At 46.9% G+C, this 21,367-nt stretch overlaps 1 protein-coding gene and 1 long non-coding RNA gene across 10 annotated transcripts in view; one reads left to right on the forward strand and one right to left on the reverse strand.

Moving 5' to 3' along the window:
* LOC105097519 (uncharacterized) overlaps nt 1-14,865 on the reverse strand; it is a 27,839-nt gene extending 12,974 nt beyond the window's left edge. For 2 of the 9 annotated variants that reach the window (XR_010382310.1, XR_004138930.2), the window contains exon 1: nt 11,987-12,163. This is a non-coding gene — a long non-coding RNA (uncharacterized LOC105097519). The other 7 variants (XR_010382309.1, XR_010382308.1, XR_010382307.1 and 4 more) reach the window with 7 other exon arrangements.
* SALL1 (spalt like transcription factor 1) overlaps nt 11,842-21,367 on the forward strand; it is a 16,455-nt gene continuing 6,929 nt past the window's right edge. The window contains exons 1-2 of the mRNA XM_031458460.2: nt 11,842-11,863; nt 12,875-12,967. Coding sequence (XP_031314320.1) covers nt 12,892-12,967 — 76 coding nt within the window. The 5' untranslated portion in view covers nt 11,842-11,863; nt 12,875-12,891. The remainder of the gene's footprint in view (nt 11,864-12,874; nt 12,968-21,367) is intronic.

Genomic DNA, 21,367 nt, shown 5'->3' on the forward strand with positions numbered 1-21,367 from the left:
AAGAGGATGGAGCCCTTGCTGCCTACAGGACTGCAGGTGGGCTCCCTGGCACCTTGGACAGTGTTCTGTGGGCCTTCTGTGATGCTCGGGAAAATAAGACAGCAGTGAAAGTCTCAGCTGGGGCATGAGTCTGTGGGTCTTAGGGACACCTGACATTCTCGTGTCCTCAGGGAATGCCCTACTACAAGAACCTTAGACTGCCCCTGAGATAGAAGCTAAAAATGCCAGACATCCATTCCCTCAGCATTCCTTGCAGCTAAAAGCAGCCACCAATGGCCCTGAGAGGACTTTGACTCGGGAACCAAGGCCCAGTAAAGAATCCAGTCTGCTGAAGACGCCCGGGGAGTGGGGGTGGCACCCAGCTTCTGCAGGCTAAGCAGTGGGACTGTTTCCATTGGTGATGGTGGAGATTTTCTGGAGATGAGATCTAGACAGGCTGAGCCTAACTCTCTTGCCCTCCTAAAGAGTCTGTGAGCTGCCTAATCCCTTAGGAGATTATTTCTATGTCGAAATGAACCGGTGTCTCTTGCTGACACTAAAAACCCTGATGGAAGCATCTCTCGGTTTAATTTTTGGACTTTTTTTTTTAAGGGGGGGTTTCATAGATCATTTTATTCCTTATTAAGTACACCACCCAAACTAGGGCTACCACCAAGCCCATATGGCATTTTATACAAATTTGAAAAGCTCCCCCTTCCTCAAAGCAAAAAAAAAGAAAAAAAGTTAATCAGTTCTCAATACTAACAATACTAGAGGAAAACAATAATTTCATATAACTTACACAGGTAAATGACTCATCATAAAATGATTAAAAAATTCAAATGTTTAATGATAATATAAGAAATTTCAGTCACTTGGATCTAATTGTTACAAAATCAACAGACATCTTGCTTTGGTAGAAATAATTCTTTTTGATGGTTTTAATGCTTAATTTTAAAAATAGCTTATATTTTATAAAAATGATCACCAGATTGGTAGTCTTTCTTGTAACATTGTGGTCTTTATATTGGTTTTAAAGTATTTAATTTTCTTAATTAATTTATTTATCTTTCTTGTATACGGCATCATGTTTTAGTCACACAGATACATACATACATTCATTTTCATATTCTTTTTCATTATTGGTTACTACAGGATATTGAATATAGTTCCCTGTGCCAACATGGATAGACCTGGAGATCATCATTCTAAGTGAAGTAAGCCAGAAAGAGAAAGAAAAATACCATATGATATTGCTTATATGTGGAATCCAAAAAAAAAGACACAAATGAACTTATTTACAAAACAGAAACAGACTCACAGACATAGAAAACAAACTTATGGTTACCAGGGGGAGAAGTGGGTGGGAAGAGATAAATTGGGATTTTGAGGTTTCCAGATACTAACTACTATATATAAAATAGATAAACAACAAGTTTATACTGTATAGCACAGGGAACTATAATTTCTGGTCTTAAACGTAGCTTGTGGAGAGGAGGAAGCACATACTGATGGAGAAATCCCCACCACTGACCCACCTCCGCTATGTCTGAGTGAGTGCTTCTCAAAATGAGCTCCTGGGAACACATGCATGTGAGTCCACTACCCTGTACCCAGGGCACTGATGAAAATGCAGATCCCTGGCCCTCATTCCTCAGATACTGAATTAGAATCTTTGGAGCTGGGGTTCAGAAATATGCATTTTTAGCAAGCCGCCCCCAATTGTTTTGCTCACTGAAGTGTGAGAACCAGTGTTCTAGGGTGCTTCCTGACCGTCTCCACAAAGTCAGTTGGAACATCTCTGTGGCTCAGGATGATAAAGGGAAGAAACTCCTTGCAACCAGAGGCAACTGGCCATGGGGGGGACTCTGGCTGCCACAAGCCCCATCCAGCTTCCCTGTGCACTAAGAGGGACCCATAGCTCACACACCACCACCCTCCTTGTGACCACCCTGGGTGTGAGGTTCCGGACTACTCCAGGGCAACTTACTCAAACTGTGGTCCGCGGACCAGTGTCTGGTCCAGCCTGTTGTCAGTCTGCCACACCATAACCAGAGAAATCGAGAGTAAGCATTTAGAAGCTACTTCGACAGTTTGCCAGAATAATTTTACATTTGCTGAATCCATACCGGGCATATCTTGTTTGATGGCGCTTTGCAGCTACTTCACTTTTCACAAACTGTGGCAACACCGCATCTTGTTTAAGTCCGTTGGCACCAAGTTTCCAACAGCATTTGCTCACGTCGTGTCTCTGTGTCACATTTTGGTAATTTTCGCAATTTTTCAGACTTTTTTCATTTTCATTTGTGATGGTGATCCTTGATCAGTGATCTTTGATGTTATGACTATAACTTACCAAAGGCTTAGATGATGGTTAGCATATTTAGCAATAAAGTCTTTTTAATTAAGGTAGGTACTTTTTTTAGACATAATGCTATTGCACACTTTGTAGATTGCAGCATAGTGTAAACATAACTTTTATATGCACTGGGAAACCAAAACATTTGTGTGACTCACTTTATTGTGATATGTGCTTTATTGCGATATCTGCTTTATTGCAGTGGTCTGGAACCAAACCCACAATTATCTCTGAGGTATGCCTGTAATACAGTTTTGGGCTTATATTTTGTGTAACTCTGTTTTCTATTCCATTTTTCCTAGTAATATATTTTATTGTATTTTAACAAAAACATTGGTCCATGATATATTGGAGGAAAAAAAAAAAGCTGGTCCTTCACCAAAAATCGTCCTTCATGACCAAGCCATGGTCTATGGCATTCCAAAATAATCATCCAATCAATAACCCATAAGTCAGTTTGAATAGGGTTAGTGCAGCCTCAGACTCTGAACTCCACCTGGATGCACCTGCCACTGGGGGCTGTGACTTTCTCTCTCATCACCAATAAGTCCTCTAATTCTAAGACTGTCCCTTCTCCTTCTGACTTCAGAGTTGACTTTTTGTTTGCTTGGAAAACCACAAGGCAATCTTCATGCTTTTTCCAGGGTCAAGGTAAGCGCCAATCCCAGTGCCATCCCCACTCAAGCTAATACTTGTTTCAAGATTAAATGTGACCAAGCTCCCAGGACTTTTAGGGTTCAAGTGTTTAATTATGACAGTGGCAATTGCCATCTTCTCTTTAAATTCCTTATCTAGAACATCCATTTCCAACATTGTTTGAAATGAAAAGCCTAATTTTTCAATTTTATTGACCTATGATTTAAGTATACTGAAGCACACATATGTAAAGTATACAATTTGATCAGTTTCAAAATATGTATATAACTGTGAAACTGTAATCAAGAGGGCAGGCATTTCAGTTAGCCCCAAAAGTTTCCTTGTGCCCCTTAACAATCTCTCCTTCCTCCCCCTCCATCCCCAAGTAACAATGAAATCACTAATTTTTTTTCTGTCACTATAAATTGGTTTGCATTTTCTAAAATGGTCTATGAATGAAGTGATCCAATACATACTTTTTTTGTTCTGGCTTCTTTCACTCAGTGTAATACTTTTGAGATTCATCCACATCAACATAAGTATTAACAGTGTATTCCTTTTTTGTGGCTGAGTAATATTCCATTGCATGGATATACCATAATTTGTTTCATCCACTCAACTGGAAAAACCTTAAAAAAGATTATTAAATTTCCCTAATCTGCCTGAAAGTATAATGAGGCGGAAGAGAGGAAAAGAGAAGAGAAAGGTGCCAACTTTTCCAAGCCCATTGCCTGCCCAGCATCTTTGCACTTGCTCTTTCCTTGGCCCAGAAGGCTCGTATCCCGAAATCGCTGACACCTTCTCATCACTCACATCTCCACACCAATGTCACTTTCTCAGAGGCCTTCCCCGACCCCCCCAATCATTCTCCTTGTGACTCCACGCAAGTCACTCTCCATCACTGTATAGTTTCATGCACTCTAAAGTTCTTACGTTTCTCTGAATCTACAGAAATTTCTTTACATCTATCCCCTTCATTAGAATATTGGCTCTAGAAGACCAGAGACATTATCTGTCTTGTTCATGATTATATCCTCCATGCCTGAAATACTGAGCAGATAGTAGGTGCTCAATTAAAGTTGGTCAAATGGATGAATGAATGAATGAATGAATGGGAGGCTTTGCAGACACTATAGATTGAATGTTATTTTTTTAAAGTTGTAAAACCTTCCATTTTGAAAAAATCTCAGAGCTGCCTGATATAGGAAAGATATTTGGGAGGCCACCCACCAACACCGAGGGTGGTGTGAGTGGAGGGGGTGGCTACTCATCAATCAACTCCGAGGCCAGGAGGAGAAAGGACAGAACAACCAAGCCACGGAGACCTGTTTCATGCAACAGTGAGAGACCCCGCCTGGGCCATCGCTACGGTGCCGGCTGGCTCCGATGCTCCCACAAATCATTTGAAAGCCTAAATCATGTTTAAATCCCTCTGATTGTGACCACCGGGAACTATGAAGGACACTCAGGCATAATTTACATACTGCCAAGCTCCTGAGAGCCTCTAAATAAAGCCCCTGAGGCCCCCCGGGCACTATTTTTGAGGAGAAGGACATCAAGTGACAGATTAAATCGAGTCTGCTCCCTCCATTCCGGGAGCAGGGGAAGAAACCTCACTCCCCACTCACTGACATCTTCTACTGTCTTAAACTCCATTTGCTGTCAGATGCTTCCCAAGGAAGCCGTTACTCCATCGAAACCAGTGCACATGGGCTATTGTCTCTCCTGGTTTACACAACAACGCCACTGCTAACAGGTATTTTTGCTCAGACGCCCTCATTCTCTTTCCAGATTCTAACCATAAAATGTGTTTTAATCTCAAAGCACAAAGTGGGGGGGGGGGTTCACAAGAGGACTTTGCATTCTGCCCATCAATGTGAAGTTACATTTGGTCACAACATGGTTATAATAACTAAGTTGGTCCACGCAGCAGCCATCTGAGGCTCTGTGTCCAGAACAGACACACACCTGGGGAGAAGAGGACAAGATGACAGGACGGTTTTCCATGTCCATCATTCGATCTGACTACAGAATGCTCTATGGTGTTGAGCATGATTAATTTTTATAATCCAACAAAAATGGAAAGCCAAAAAGCCAGAAACGGAAGGCCAGAGTAAACACTGTAAGTGATTTATACCTTTCAAAGGGCCCAAAGGAAAACAGCACCCGTTTTATCGTTTTGTTTTTCTGCACAACTCAGAGGAGGCCGCACAATCAAAAAGACAAATATGTGAGCCAAATAAAACAACCAGGTGCATACTGGCTGGCATCTAAGCAGCAAGCCACTTACATGTGCACCATTCCTCAGGAACCTTCTAGAAGCAAGAAGATGATCTGCCCCTGGCCCAAAGGACCCACATGCACGATAGGGCTTGGGCTCATGCACAACCTGCTCTAGTTTCAATTGTCTTTATTAGTAGGGAGTTCCCGTTCGAATATAGAAATTCCCTGAGATCACACACGGTTCTACCTTTGCTCTTATACTGTTCCCCTCTGCCCCAACACTGAGCCAGGCGATCATAACATGCTCCCAGGAAATCATCGGTTTGATTGTCTGTAAGCAAGAAAAGGAATGAGGGTGTTTGTTTCATAGTTGTACCCCCATACCTTGCATGTTACTCTGTAGAGTGAATGAATAAATGAGTCAATGGATGTATAGATAAAGAGAGAATGATATTTTAACTATATCGTCCATTTGATCCCCACAACAAGCCTGTGAGGTAATAACAATAATAGTTAACGCTTATGTGGTACTAATTTTGTACCAGCCACTATTCTAAAGTCTTCATACATATTAACTCTTTTAACCCTCAAAAGCTCCAGGAAAACGGGACTATTATCTCCATTTAACAGATGAGAAACTGTTGGAGGTATGTGAAGGTCACACTGCTAGGAGGAGGCAAAGCTGAGTCCTTGTAGGATGCTCTTAAGCTCTATGTTTCCTCTCTATTAGCTACATTTTATAGGGCAGGAAACAGGGGAGTGCAATTAATTTGACCAAAGCTGCCCACCACATGGGTGCATACCTAGGACTATGTTCCCAGGACACTGTCAAATGACACGGCCAGGATGGAAACACCAATAGCCTGACTCCAACACCCAAGCAGGATGATGAAAAAAGCTTGTCTATGGCAAATATCTGAGTTCAGGAGAAGAGAGATTGTCAGGGGGCCACAGGGGGCTGAGTTAAGAGGCTGGTTTTCTCAGCACAATTCTCCCAAACGAGAGGTGTTCTGGGGTCCAGGAGGGAAAGAGAAAATAAAAACAAGCCTGGAAAATGTTTCCATCCCCATGCTCCTGAAATCTTTTCGTTTGGGTTGGAGAAGGAGAGATTTGCCAGCATCATCCCGTTTTCAGGGCCAGGGAAATGCCACAGCAAGTCCTGAGCCAAGTTCTAAGCAAAAGTTACATCCATTACAACCTGAGTAAGATTCTGAGCAAGGCTTCCAGGGATTGGGTTTTACTATAAAATATGTCAAAGAGTCTGGAGGCTGAGGGGGGGGGCCAGGATGAAGAAAAGAGGCTGGGACAGAATGAGAGTTATAAACAGGGAGAAGAAGAAAAAGTTGGTGCTAGTTCCTGACATTAATGTGTAGGTGTTGATGGTTTCAGGATTGTAACTTAAGAGATAATTGCTTCTGTTTTGAGAAGGCACAAGTTAGCAGGGAGACGCAGGTTTGGAACTGGGAGATGTTAGTCTCTGAAATGTAAAACTCCATGTTAAACTGGATATTTAAGTTGGAAAGAACGGTGTGGTCACCATGGTTGGCGAGATGAGGGTGAACATTGGGAGAAAGAACTAACAGTGCAACGATTTAGAAAATTTCCTGGAGTTGGAAAAGGTGAAAGAAGAAGGGAGGGGTGGGTTATCCCCTGCCTTTTTTTTTTTTTTAATTCATTACAATATGAATCTAGAAAGGATGCACAGGATGGATGAATTGAAGTTTGCCATGGGGACCAGGTAAAGCTACAACTCTGACTCACTGTAGCCCCAAGAAGAAATACCTCTCTTCCTCAGAGAAAGCACTTTCTCAGTAGAGAGAAATATTCCCTAAGAAAGTCATAGCTCAGCTGAGACTTGTAGGATTGGTAAATTACCCATAATGTGAGTGACATTCAGGCCTTGCTCACAGGTTGCCAGGCAGAGAAGGGCCAGGACCCCAGAATGGTTCTGAAACTCCATGTGGCTATTTGATTGATCAAACAGAAACCAAAGGGTGCCTTCCTCTGTGAGCACTGACCGAAGAGAAGGCACCCCCAGGCAGGGCCTCACTGTATGCAGTTTTTTTTTTTTTATAAAACCAAGATGCACCTCCCTTTGGGAATTGTTGATCTTGTTCTTTAAAAAGGGACCTTTTACTGGAGAAAAAGGCAGAGTATACGTGTATATTTTTTAATTTGTTGCAAGAGATTTGCTAAACTAGTTCATCTAGGAGTCCCATAGGGAAGTCATTTGCCTGGATCTCTTTTATGAATGAAAATGAGTTTCCTGGCAGACCCCCGCCCCAGGCACACCCCCAAATGCACACAGAGTCCAGGGTTCCACAGACCCCACGCCTATTCCCAACAGATAACATATAAGAACTGATTACTAGTCACTGGATCCCAAAGTCCCACTTCTTGAGCTCAGCTCGAAGATGAGAATCTGTGAGCCCTGCTGGGCTTCCTGGACATCCTACTGATAGGTTCCAGGAATTAACTACACTCTTTTGCGTCTTGATGACTTTTTTTTTCAAGCTCAGAAAACCGCAAAGGGATTTTAACCAAAGGGAAGCAAAGGTTTTCTTTTTATAAATTCGATTAGTCTTTTCCACTTTCTCTACTTCGAGACATTTCCTTTGGGAGGAATTTTATACCCTGAGACCCCTTAGCGAGGCACTGTTGCATGCAGGGCGCAGCGAATTAAAGTGCAAGATGCTCAGTGTGGATGGAAAGTACAAATCACATGCACTTGCGGTCGCCAGCAAAGTCAGTTGCTAAATGCCGGCGTGGAGATGGCCCTGAAAGAGAAGAAAGACGAAGTTTGCCGGCAGTATGGGACCCTTGGCTGGGATGCGTGCGGCTGGTGACCAAGCCCGCCCTCCGCTAGCCACCGCTGAATTTCCCGCCGGAGCCGGCGCCTGGGCGCCTGGTCCCCGCGCTGCACCCGGCGCCGGTCTGGAGATAGCACTTGGCTGCGGGCGGCGGGTTCCCCAAGAAAGTGCGCATTTTGGCCACGGAGACTTAGCTGCCGGGGAGCGAGCGTGCGTAGCGGCGCTGACAGCACGGAGTCCGCAGGGCCGGGGGTACCCACCAGAGCCTCTTCCCCAGGCCTCGGGTTCGAAGCTTCTCCAGCGGCCGAGGAGAGGTTAGGATTTGAGCGACAGCAGTTCGGATAAGGAAGCAGTTTCTGAAACTCTCGGGGAAGCGAAGTACCTGGGCTTGGAAAATAACCGAGCCTACGGTGGGCTTTCCAAACTTGGTCTTTGCGTTTTATCATTTTTCCTGCCCGCCTCCTCCCACCACTCTGGCCCTAACCCTGGGAAAGAGCTTAAAGGCTAGGGTGCTGGCCAAGTCAATCCTTCCTCCCTCTCTCCCTCCACCCCAATTTTCAGACAAGAAAAATATAAATAAACCCCAGAAGTGGTTAATGCGGGTGCACTCGGCCGCCCGCATCCCAACTCACATCACCACCGCCTTCACCGCCACCACGGTGGCCACTACCACCACCCACTCTGTCCCTCCCACCTCCGGGTAGGGGAGGGACTGGGAACCTGATCTCCGGGCTCCAGCCCCTAATATTTCCCCATCAATAATGTTGATACCATCAATGTGCCTCCACTCCCGTCCCTGGGACGCCGCTGCCGCCTTTTCGCCGCTTTCTGCTTGGCATGAGAAAACGAAACCTTCTCTCCTACCCTCCTAGCCTTGGCCCGGGGGGCCAGCGGGGCCTGGGGCCGGTGGGCTGAAGAAGCAGGGGCGCTGGCGGGGCGCGTGGGGGCGTCCTTCAGTTCCAGGGTAGAGTGTCAAACCCGCGCTGGTGGAAAAGAGGAGGGTCCAGGCCAGGCCTCATTCCAGGCTCCATCCCAAACCTGGGGTCAGACTGGGCCAGAATAAGATATTTTGCGGGTGGCAGAACCAGGCCTCGGGAAAAGGAGGCTCAACACCCTCTCCCCTTCCCAGCATCAGGGGATGAAGCGGAGAGGCTGGGAACTCCCTTGGCGGGGAACTCAGTTGTGGTCTGTGGCCCTGGGACGCAACCCTTCAGCCCCGCCAAACCCACCAAGGACGCTGTAGGTCTTGGGAAAACTGAGGGGACGTATTGGTAGAAACATAGGCATCAAGCCCCCAAAATGTGAGTTTGTACAACTCTCCAAGCACCTCCTCTGGGTAAGATTCTTGGCGGCCCACGAGGTCACGACCCTTTCGCAGCTGCTGCCACACTTCGGGCCACCCCCATTCCTTAAAGTGGATCAAGACTTCAGTGCCAGGCCCTCGGTGGAAACGGCAAGTCCGAGCCCCGTCTGCCCAAGTTCCCCAGCAGCTGCCCCACCCAAGGCTGGGACTTGCGAACCCCATAGAGCGCACAGGTCTCTTGGGTGAGCAGGACGTGGGGATGGGCTCCAGCTGTGGCACCTCACTCGGTGCCTTCTATCGACCCGCTCAAAAGTAGAAATCAACCCCCACTCTGTCTCCGTTTCTATTAATTTAATTATTTCTTGCCTCGCGGCACACGAAGCCTCACCCGCGCGCCCTGACAGTGCGGCGCCCGCGTCTGCGAATCACGGAACTTGGGCCCGAGACAATGGCCAGTAATTGATGTATTGCCGTCAACAATAAAGACCAATTCTCCTCTCCCCGCCATTCCAACCATCCCCTCCTCCCATCCCCCGCCTCCACCTCCCCTCTCATCTCTCCGGGCCACAGAAGGAAAGAAAATAAACAAGAAATTAGCGGGGGACACTGCGCACGGAGCAAGACGCCCGCCTGTACGCTTTCGAGGACGTAAAAGAACGAAAAAAGTTATTAAAGTTTGGATTCCCCCCAATTAATTCGTCTCTGCTCGCCCATTTTTAATTAAACATCGCGAAGCTGCTTTTGCTGTGCATTTCGTTTGGTTGTTTGCTTTGGTGTTTTGGGGGAGGGAGAGGTTTCCACCCCCCCCACCTTAATCACACATAGAACAAGTAAAGAACACGTGCGAAGCTATTCCCGGGAGCTTCCCATGGCGCACGCGGCGCGTACCGGGAAGAAGGGTTTGCGGGATCGCCAGCTCGGCTCCGTTCCCGGCAGCACGCGGTGCCCTGGAGGCCCAGACTTTGAAGAAGCCAAGATTGTTAGAGACGGGTGCGGGCGGCTCCAAACGCGGACATAAGCGAAGAAACGAGTGTGCAAGCGCATACGGACGCGTTCGTCTACCTGGCAGAGTGCGGGTTGGGGTGTTTGCGAGGACCACAGTCTGCGGAGTGGGGGGGGGGGGTTTGGTTTTACATGTGCTCCTGCACACTTTCCCGGGGGGTCTGGGGGAAGCGAGCAGCTCGCACCCCAGGAGCACGCAGATCCATCTTTGCCGAGGGATCTCTTTAAATATTCAGTGAGAAATAATGGCATCTGAAGCACCACCTATGGAAACATTATTATCTTCATTCTTCAACATCAACCCCACTGATAGCTTCGTTTATCTTTTTATCAAAATCTACTGTAACCAACAGGACCTGGGGAGGAAAAGGAGAGCGAGACGAAGAGGGTGTGTGTTCGTGTGTGTGTCAGGGACCAAGCAAGGGCAGAAGAGAGGAAAAATAGAAGAGAAAAGGTGAAGAAAGGGCGAACAAGGAGAAAGAAAGCAGGGAGAAGTTATACCAAGGGAAAAACAAAAAGGTCGGCAGGAGGGAAACAAACATTCACCCGCACACAAAAGATTTAGATTAAAAAAAAAAAAAAGACCAAAGACGCTAAGAGAAAGAGTCACTGGGGGAGTGCAGTCGGGTCTGGAGTACCCGAAACTCTGTTCAGAAGATTGGTGCCCACTTCGAGCGAACAGATATGGTGCTCTCCAGATTCCAGGGCGCTCCCTAATTGGGGCGTCCTTATGAGCCCTCTCCTTTCCCGATCGCAAGATAGGGCAGGGATTGTGTATCTGCACCCTCCCCCCCACCCCATTACTCAGCCTAAGTTTAGTTTGTCCCTCGGGCGCAGGACTTCGGGAACCTTGGAGCGAGGAGACCCCGAGGCGCGAGGGGAAGAGCTAGGCTGAGCCGAGGACTGAGCCTCAGGTTCGCAGGAGCCAGAGCCCAGCGGAGGGAGTGCGGATCCCTTGCTCCCGTTCTGGGCTCTGGGGCGCGGGTGCGGAGGCTGCATTCCAGCCAGGGGAGATGGAGCTGGTGAGAAAAGTTTGGGCGCCGTGCTCGGCAAGTGCCTGAGAGGTGGAGGCGAGCTTCTGCGGAGCCACACAGCTGCGAACGAGGACCCCCACCCCCACCCCCGCCTCCAACTCCCGGCTCAGCGCTGCCACCTCCTCTCCAGGAGCCAGGGGTGCGACCCCCTCCCCCAGGGCAGGGAGCCCAGGGGTCCTGGGGACTGGCCTTGCCGGGAGCCCCGCGGGGCAGGGCCGCGCCTCCCGAGGCCAGGGGAGGGTTGCAGCATGCCGGGTAAGCGGCGGCCCCTCCCCTCCCCCCGGCTGGAGCTGAACTCGGATCCCAGGCCGGTCCCCGCTCTCCGCCCGCCCCGGCCTCGGCGGCGCCACTGCCGCCACCGCCTCCCCACAGAGTGACGCGCCCTGCAGCCAACCGGGGCAGTCGGGGGGGAGGTCCGAGAGGGGTCCTGGGCGGAGCCGGGCCGCCCCCTTATCCCACGGGCTCGGGGCCGCTTCTCCCGAAAACTTCAGCCCTAATTGTCCTGGGAATGTCCGAGGTAGAGAAAAGGAGCGAGGGAGCAAGCAAGAGGCTGAAGGATCAGGGCCCTCTGAGGAGGATCGGGGTGGTGGGAGAACTGACCCTCCCCCCTCAAAGCCCCAAACCCATCACGTTCCCAAACCTTTCCTTGGTCCTCTTCTCCGCGCCCCCGCGAGCCCGGGATCCAGGGGATGGAGAACTCGGGGCGAAGGAGCACCGAGCCAGGAGGCGAGCGGGAGGGAGGCCGGGCCGCGGGCAGGAGGCGGACCGGCGTGGGGCTGGCTCTTCCCCACTCGCTTATTTTTTTTTATGGGGGTGGGGGTGGGCTGCTTTCTGGTAGCTCTTAAAGAAACGAAGAAACACTCACGAACTGGGACTTCCTCCCCCAAATCCCGCCACGGGACTCCCTCCCACCGCGGGCCAGCGCGCCTAGCGCCGGAGTTGGGAAGTTCGCTGCGCGCCCGCAGCCCGGGTCCCCAGCCCCCGCCGCCCGGCCCCACCCCCCACCCAGGAGGCTTAATTCCGGGGAGGGCATGCTAATTTGGGTCGGCCCAGCCCGGGATGGGGGGGCCGGGGGGAGTGAGGGGGGCGCAGGCCGGGGCGCCGGGTGCGCAGAGGCGAGGAGGCAGGCCCCCGGCGGCCGGGCCGCGGAGTCCCGGGCGGTCGCGAAGAGGGTTAACCTAGTGTCGGGCGGCGCGGCACGCAGAGCCAGCCCCGCGGCCGGCTTATTGGGCCAGCGCGCGGAGAGACAGGGGTCTGCAGCAAATCACGAACTAATTGATTAAGGCGAGCGGGTTTGAATAGCGCTGGCCTGGTGCCAATCGCCTTTCAAAGAGCCCCTCTATGATTAATCGCAATGCATTATTGATAATCATAATTATAGCAGGACACATGCGCGCTGCGCCCGGGGCCGGGGAGCCGGGGAGGGGGCGGGCGGGCCGGCGGGCGGGGGGAGCCGCCGCCGCCGCAGCCGCTCGATTTCCGTAATTTTGAGAAGATTTTTTTTTAGTAATTTTTTATTCTGCCCCAGCTGATGTTTGAGCCAGCATGTCGCGGAGGAAGCAAGCGAAGCCTCAACATTTCCAATCCGACCCCGAAGTGGCCTCGCTCCCCCGGCGAGATGGTGAGTGCTCCGGCCCGCGCCGCGGACACACGCGCACACACGCACTCACACTCACGCACACTTGGATCCACGCACACGCGGCTGGCCCCCGCGCCCACCGCCGCCGCCGCCGCCGCCGCCACCACCGCCGCCGCTGCGTCCCCGGTTGCCTTTTCGACTCGGCGATTTTTTTTTTTCTTTTTAATTTTCAATGTGCCTTTACTGGGCTTCCCCCCCCCTGCCCCGGGGAAAGCAAACACTTCTCCCGGCAGGACCTTTCCGGAGTTGTTGAGTCCTCCTAGGGGGAGGAGAGAGGGCACGTCGGCCTTGCTCCTCTATCCCGGCTTTCCGGGGAGCAGAGCCCGGGACCCGCCGAGCCGTGGCCGTGGCCCGGGTGCCTGGCGAGGCGCGGGTGCGGGCAGAGGCCGTCGGCGCTTGCCTGCGCGGGGCTCCACGCGCTCCCTGGCCCGCGCCCGGGACCCGGCCTGGCTTCTGCCGCCCTGGCCTAGTTGCCTTTGGGAGGGAAGTTTACTTTGTGCTCCAGGCTGAAGTCGGAGCTTGGGGGCAGTTCCCTGCGCCGAGCTCCCTCCCCTCCACCACGCTCCCACTCACCCCGGGCCTGCGCGGCGGAATGGGATGCCTTTGGGAGTTCAGAGCTGCAAGAAGATGGGGAGCTATGTCGGGGCGCCCGCGCTTGACACGCTGAGGTGGAGGCCGGGGTGGCGACTGCGCTTTGCTGCCGATTGCTCCGCAGAGTGCAGGCGGACGGGGGAAAGTGTCCGGGTCCGGTCGCCCAAGTTTATCCCCGCATCTCCTCTCCCAACACATGCAACCTCCGCCCCCAAGATATCTTAAGACTCGGCAAGCGCCGGCTGAGGATCTTGGTACCTCGTACTTCCAGAAGTCGTAAGGGTTGTTTTTCAGGGCTGGGGGGCTATCTAGCCAGGAGAGAATCACCCTGGAAGAGAAGCACTCGCGTTCTCCGATGGAGGCGACAACTGCGGGGTCCCGAAGGGAATGAACGGGTCCAGAACAAAGTTTGTGTGAGGGAGCTAAGGCCGAGAATGGGAGAGATCCGAGCAGGGAATTGGGGGTACAGAGGGAGGGCACCTCGTGTCCCTCCTTATCCCTAAAGGTGTTTCACTTTAGGGGCCTCTGAGCTCCCAGGCCCAGGGCCGGAGGCGATGGAGCGGCGCCCGGGCTCGGTTTCCCGGCACAATGCTCGCCTCTCGGCTGCGGAAGGACAAGCAGCAACCCCCAGAGCCGCCTCCGCGACGCGGGTGCCTCTCGGGATGCTCCAGTCCCGGGCGTCACTGTGGGGTGTGGAGGAGGGAGCTGGACCCCGATAGGGCTCAGAAGGGTGCCCTTGGGTCGGCACCTCTGTCCACTTAAACTCTGAGGCCGCCCGGGCCCCGTGGTCCCCGGGTCCTTGCTTAGAGGCCTGCTTCTCAGCACAGCTGAGGCGCAGGCACCCGCGCAGAGCCCAGGCAGAGAAGCGAAGGGACTCCCACTCGCTTCACCCTGACTGTCCGGGAAGGGGATTCCTGGTGTGGGAGTCCCTGTAAGAAACTGGGGACAACAGAGACCATTAAGAAATTTGTTTACAGTGTTTGTCCCCTTCACCCCAGTACTTTCTCAAGCTTCAAGCCTTACCCAGAATCTGTAGTTTCTCAGTCCGCTGAGAAGAACCCCTGATCCCCGCTTTCTACCGAAGGCGAGACCGAGTACTCGAGGTATATCGAGGTGAAATTACTCAAGGCCGCTGGAACAGTTATTTTTCCAGGTTTTCCAAGCTGGTTTCTTCTGCATCTTGCCCCCACACCCATCTTTCCTAAAGTGAGACCTTCCGCAGGGCAATACTGTTAAAGTTAAAATTTGTAGAGGAAAATCCTAACGGGAGGAGAAGAAAGAGTTTTTTAGTCTTTTTTTTTTTTTTTTTGTAAATGTGTACTGATTTTATACATTTTTCAAAAAAGAAAAAAAAAGACTAGATCTTGGCGATGTTGCCTGCTAGATCTTTGCCTTTTTCCTCTTGCCTTCTGAATCCGGAATTTTTAATAGTTAAGGCTTCTCATAAAGCAATAGCATAAAAGGAGTTCACTACCTCTTACCATCATTATTTATGAGGACTTTTTTTTTTTAGTTTATTTGAGCTTTGAGGTAAGTTAATTAAGTAACTGAATCAAGTTCCCTTTCTTTCTTTTCTTTTTTCTCTTTCTTTTACTTTTTTTCCTCCCTTCCTTCCTTCCTTTCGTTTTTCTTTCTTTTTTATTCCCCAAAGCTGGTTCATTGTCCTAAGAAGCAGTAAACTGTTAGGGGCACCATAGGAAACATTCCCCTCCCAGCCCCCTTTCTCACCTCTCCCCCCCCCCCCTTTTTCTCCAGTTGTAATGGTTTTAGGTTATGACTGTTTTTACATGGTTGAACAATAAGTTTGGGAGAAGCTGCCTAGAGGGTAGATTTTGTAATAGGGTTACAGGATTTAGTATGTTGTAATAATATTAGTACACAACTAATCCTCCTCCATGTCTGATTTACAGGAGGGCCTTACACACTCCAGTTCTTTTTATTTGGGAGCAGTTGTAAGATACATGGAATTGAGAGATCACCACAGGTCTCAAAGTTACCTTTAAAAAGTCACCACATTTTCTGCGGTGTATTCAGCCATCTCCTTTCGTCTCTCCACATAGCACACACACTTCAAGGAGGCGTTGGAGTTTGTTTTTGGGTTTAGGGGTTGGTTGGTTGGTTTTTTACCTACATAAAGCTTGTTAAATTTTTAGACGTTAGACCTTTACTCAAACAGTGTGGATACTTTTTCTGCTGTCCTCAGATGGGCTTAAAATGTGCCACATGAAATGTGGAACATACCATGTTAAATCTAGTTGGGACTCTTAGCAGATGCCTCCAGTTTCACAACCTCTGCCCAGAGTGGGACCTAGAAAAGTTTGGAGACCCCCATTTCAGTAGCCCTTAATGAGCGACTCCCAAGGCTGGGCACAGCCAGAGTCGCTCGCTGCACGTCACGCCTGTGTGTGTCTGAGTGTGTGCGCGCGTACAAAGAAAACCCGAGCCAGGCTCAATAGCCCCAACGATAACTTCATCAGAACAAGTTCAAGAAAACAAGATTATTTGGTCAGCCTTCCGATGTTCATATTCTGATTCTATTTCAGTGCAGCTGTAATACCAGAAACACCCTAAAATAAACTTGGGAATTTTCCTGTTTCTTATGAAACCAAGATGATGTATGAAACCAAGAGACACATAGTACTTGTCTCTTAAATGATATTCAACAAGTCTCAGATGACCTGTGGAGGGATGACTGCCACTGTGAAAATTATTTACTGAGATAATTCTGAGGAAGGGGAACATTAGAATCTGAGGATTTCATATGTGGGTTCTTTACTAGAGATTTGGATTTCAGGAGTGTATATGGGTATGTGTGTGTGTATATGTTGGGTTTTTCTTCCTTGGGTGGTGTTTTTAAAATTCCTGGAGCTAAATGGATGGCCCATTCAGACTCCATTCATTTCAGTGCATACATAGCTTTTTCAAGGAAAAGATAATATTGGAAGAAAGATAAAAACATCACGAACTGCAGATAAAACATTGCCTCTCATATAAAGTATCATAAAAATCCCTCTTATTTATATTAATAATGGAATTCTATTATTTACCAAACCAATTTACTCATTGTGAGCAGCTTAATGGCAACACATTGATTTCTGGGCCCAAAAGGTTAGAGAGAACCATAATTAATTGCTTTTTTTGAAAAACCGACACCTGCAAGATAAGGCAGTTGGAAAGAATTCATGTTTAATCAGGCCCATTTTAAGTTTGTGGCCTAAAGGAAGATTTTGGATGAGAAAATGCAAACTGTTTGGGGGGGATTTGCTTCAGGCTGCACATTCTTCCTCAAATGTGAAAAAACAAGCATACAAACGAGTGAAGTGTAGCTGGACAGGAGAGTGTTGCCTGAAAGTGAATTTGTGACAGTGAATGTTTTGTGGTTTATTTCACATCCAGTGTCACCTATGGTTTATAGGCACAAGTGCCAATTTATAGGTCCTTCTTTGGGGACTTTATTTCATGTTTTTCTTCTTTTGCGGGTAGCAAGTTATCTCAGCCAGCAGTCTTTTAGAAAGCAGGAAACCCGAATTTCTAACACAGAGATCTTACTGAAAACCTGGGGAAGAAATAGGTAGACCAGTTGCTCAGTTTTTTGAAATTGTGAAAAGCCAGGCATACGGTAGGAACTAGGATTCATTTCTTCCACAGACTGAATTCGGTTTTTCTAAGGTACCTCCTGATGCAGTTAGCCCCATCTTCTAAAATATTTTTCGATTACCAAAACTGCAGTCCTCCAGCATTTGAGTGAAGGAGATGGGAAATTCTTATCCCAAGAACCAGCACCCCTCCCCCTCCAAAAGAAAAAAAGTTTGTGTGCCAGGCTTTGGAAAAACTCGATGTGTCGAGCTGTTTTAACCTCTGCTAGCCTCCTCCCATGCAGAGGTGACAAGGTCCAGATCATAATATGTCCTTCAGTATCTTCTCAGTGACCCCCAAATTGAGTCTTGCTAGTCACTTAGCAGGAAGTTAGTAGTTTATTTTAGTTTCACCTTATCAGCTTGGCTTCTTTCCCTAACCTTATTCCCCTGTCACCCTCAGATGCCAGACCCCCAAAGGGGAAGATTGACAGGTAGTTCCCATAGCTCAGTTTTACCCTCAAACAACAGGGATTTAGTTTCTTGTGCCTTTGCCAATGTTTATGTAGTCAAAGTTTAGATCTCGCCTTAAGCAGTCTCTTTTACGCGTCACTGGAATAGGAAAGCCACAAAGAAGTTTTTGAACAAACCCTTGCAACTGGAACCCCATCTAGTGTTCAGTTTGATTCATCCAAGGGGAAGACATTTTCCCCTTTCATTTATTGTGGACATTAGGTGGGCTGGTATCATGCATTTCAAAGGACTGTCTTGTCCGTGTTGTTATTTTTGTAGAGACTTCACTTGCCCTCGTCCACTCAGGAATACACTAATCCCGGTCAGAACACCGAGGGAACTTGGAGGGGGCCAGGAAAACGTGTCCTTTGGTTACAGATCGCATAGAAGAAACTTAAGACAGTGCCGAAAATATGCAGCGCATATGTGGGAGTGTTTAAAATTGCTTTGGAATCTTAAGCTGGACATTCAGACACAGGCTTTTCCCAGGTCTGTGAAAGAAGAAGAAAGGGGGGAGAAAAAAAAAGATAAAAGACCAATCGATCAAAAATGTGTGTGATAGCCCTTCTAAATTGGTCTACGAAAAGGAATAGCCTATTAAAATGACAGGCTCCAAAATCACAATCTGGAGAGGTTTTCTTAAAAATGTGAGTGTGACCTGAAGGTAATGAGAAGTAAAAGTGCCGGATCTTTCCAAGAAGCGCCAAAAAAGAAAACTAAACATGGGACAGGAGGGCTGTTGTTCTGTGTTGTTTTGTTTTGTGTTGTTTCCTGGCTGGCAAAACCCTTCAGTGTGGGGCATAGTTTTATTTTGGTTGCCTCAGCAGACAGTTACACGGGAACCCTTCAGCGCTCTGCCTCCTGTCCTGCAGGGTTTCAGTTCAGATGATGAAAAACTGACACATTTAAACTGAGCATCAAGTACCTAAATAGTACAATAAGAACTAAAACATCTGGGATTTTCATATAAATTGGAAGGAGCTATAAGATCACCTCTTCCCCTGACCCAGAGGAAAACAACAACAACAAAATTCTAAATATCTTTTTTGTGCGTACCTACTTAGAAAACCACCACTTCTTAAATTTTCCTATAAGGCCAGGATTACAAATGACTTTAATTTGTGTGCAGAATCCATGGAAGAGGAACTGGAATGTTATTTTCACCATAATACAGGGATCGAGGCAACTGTATTTACTATAATGGGGTCACCAGTTGCAATCCTGTGTAACAGATTATTGCAAGAGATACAAGATAGCAGACGATTCAGAAAATGAATTAGAACATGTGAGTTTGTGTGTGTAAGTGTGTGTGTGTATGTGTGTATCTGATTACAACTTAAAATACTCCCTTTGGTAGTTAAAGATTCAGACTAGTCCTCATGTTTTGTCGTTTTTTTAAAAAGCTGGTTCATTGGAATCCTGTTCAGAATGCAGATAGATTTATTAAAGTTAGAACTGTTACAGTGTAGCGACACCTGCTCTTGAAATAAATCAAAATAGATAGAAGGATTATTTTTATTTATTTATTTTTTTGGTGTTCATAAACATCAGGAAATTAAATTAGTTGACTCTACAGTGAGATCAAATGTCAGCTTATTAAAATGTTGTGAAAATCCAAGCTAAAATATGGGCAGCTCTTTTTTTTTAACACAGTCTCTTTCTTAGAAGCAAGCAGGCATTTATTTTTAAGTGTCTATATTTTCCATCCAGTTAGCACAATCCTAAATATAAAAACGTTCAGGTTGAAAAACTTGAAAATTCTCAAGTGAGTCTTGAAGTAGCACAAATGCAGACCTTGAGCACAGGAAAGTAATAATCAGCTAAATCCTGTAAAGTAACCTTCTTTTTATTTTCTCTCTATATTATGAGAATATCAGATGTTTGCAAGTTATAAAGAATTAAAATGCCCTTTAATCGTGAGCACAGATGTGCTAAATATTTGAAGCAACTACATTGTAATGTGTACAATTGATGAAGTCAGTTTTCTGATTTCCCTTGCTAGTTATTTAGTTCTGAATCTGTCATTATTTGTCTAAGCCCAGCTGACCAAGCAAAACTGTGTTTTAAAGTGGCTTTATGTTTTGATAAATGTGAGCTGGTTGAAAAGTATTTTCCACTGAATGCAGAGCTTAATAGAACATGCTGACATAATAGTTTTAATGCATTTTGTTGAAAATGTGTGAACAAACAGAATAGCTTTTGTTCCTTCATAATTGGCTGTAAAAGTAGATGGAAACATAACCATTACATATGGAAATGTGCAAAGAGAAAGAAATAACATTTCTGTTGAATATATTAGGAATTGCATTTCCTAGTTTAAAATAAGCATCTGAAATGGATGCATCATTTAAAATTGGTTGTCAAAATAAGAAGCTTTAAACAGAATTTTTGTCACATTATTTTTGTCCCAAGTTAAGCAACATAACTTTAGCGAATTTCGTTTAATATTTTGTTGATATTATTTTAAGGCAGGGAGAGAGACAGAAAGTGCTTAAAACAGCACCTTGAATGTGCATAGGAATCCTGTGCCGAGTTAGGGTGATTAAACATTAAATTAAAACTGAATCATTATTGGTATTTTCTGCTACAACTCAGATTTGTTTGGTATTGTTAACACATTTTGCACTATACCCTTGTGGAGATTAAAAGATGGGTATTAGGAAAGCTGGCTTGTTAAGTATAACTTAGCTACTCAAATAACACTCCCAGTGAATAGAGTGGCATACATTGGCATACTTTACCAGCGCTCTAACTGGCATCACTCAAGGCAGAGTTAAGGAATTTTCAGAAGTTAGTATTTGGGTATTAATTATATTTTCTGGAATGCAAAACTACTCAAGCTTTCTTTCTTTCTTTCCTCTCTCTCTCTCTCTTTTTTTTTTTTTTTTTTCCTTTTTGATGTTTACTACAAAGAGGGCAAACGGCTGGCTCTTTTGAGTTGACTCTTAAGTTTACCCAAAAAAAGCAGCATTTTGATTTTGCATTTATTCATATTTGCAATTAGTTTTTTTTTTTTTTTTTTTTTTTTTCCCTGCAAGTTTTCCGGTAGATTCAATTTGGAAGTCATGGAAACTAACTATTATCTGATTCAGTTCTGCAGAAAAGCATGCAGGGAGGTAATCCTTGAATTAAACAGTTTTTTTTTTTTTTCCACAGCCTTCGGAGATGACCACACACCATTTGTACAACAGAAGTTGGTGTTCCCCATGCTGGGCAAACAATGGGACGCCATCCTGTCTTTGAATAGGATGTTAGCTTGGAGTTGGAGATTTTTATGTTTAATTTACAAATGGATCTTAGTGAGAAGAAATCTGAGCAACCAGTGGAAACAAACATGAAATAAAGGGATTTTATAATGAAAGGTTCAGGACAATCTGTTAAACAATTGATAACAGTTAAGAGCAAACTGTTTTTAAAGGCATTCAGACGGGGAGAATGGCGAAGCATTTCCAAACTGGAAACCAAGAATTATTTCTTCGCCTTCCCTTAACTGCACATCTTTCTTTAAGCTAATGTTTAATCAGAAATGTAAATCTTGTGCCAGTTTTTATAGATGCAAAGAGCAATTTTGATGGAATATTTAGAGGCATGATATTGCCATTTGAAGCATGGCGGCATATATTCCTTGATTAGTGGAGTGGTAGCCACGGTTGCATTCTTTCCTTTTAAAAATAAACGTGCCATGGGGTGATATATAGGTGCC

This window comes from Camelus dromedarius, chromosome 9 (genome assembly GCF_036321535.1).
Source record: "Camelus dromedarius isolate mCamDro1 chromosome 9, mCamDro1.pat, whole genome shotgun sequence".
NCBI lineage: Eukaryota > Metazoa > Chordata > Mammalia > Artiodactyla > Camelidae > Camelus > Camelus dromedarius.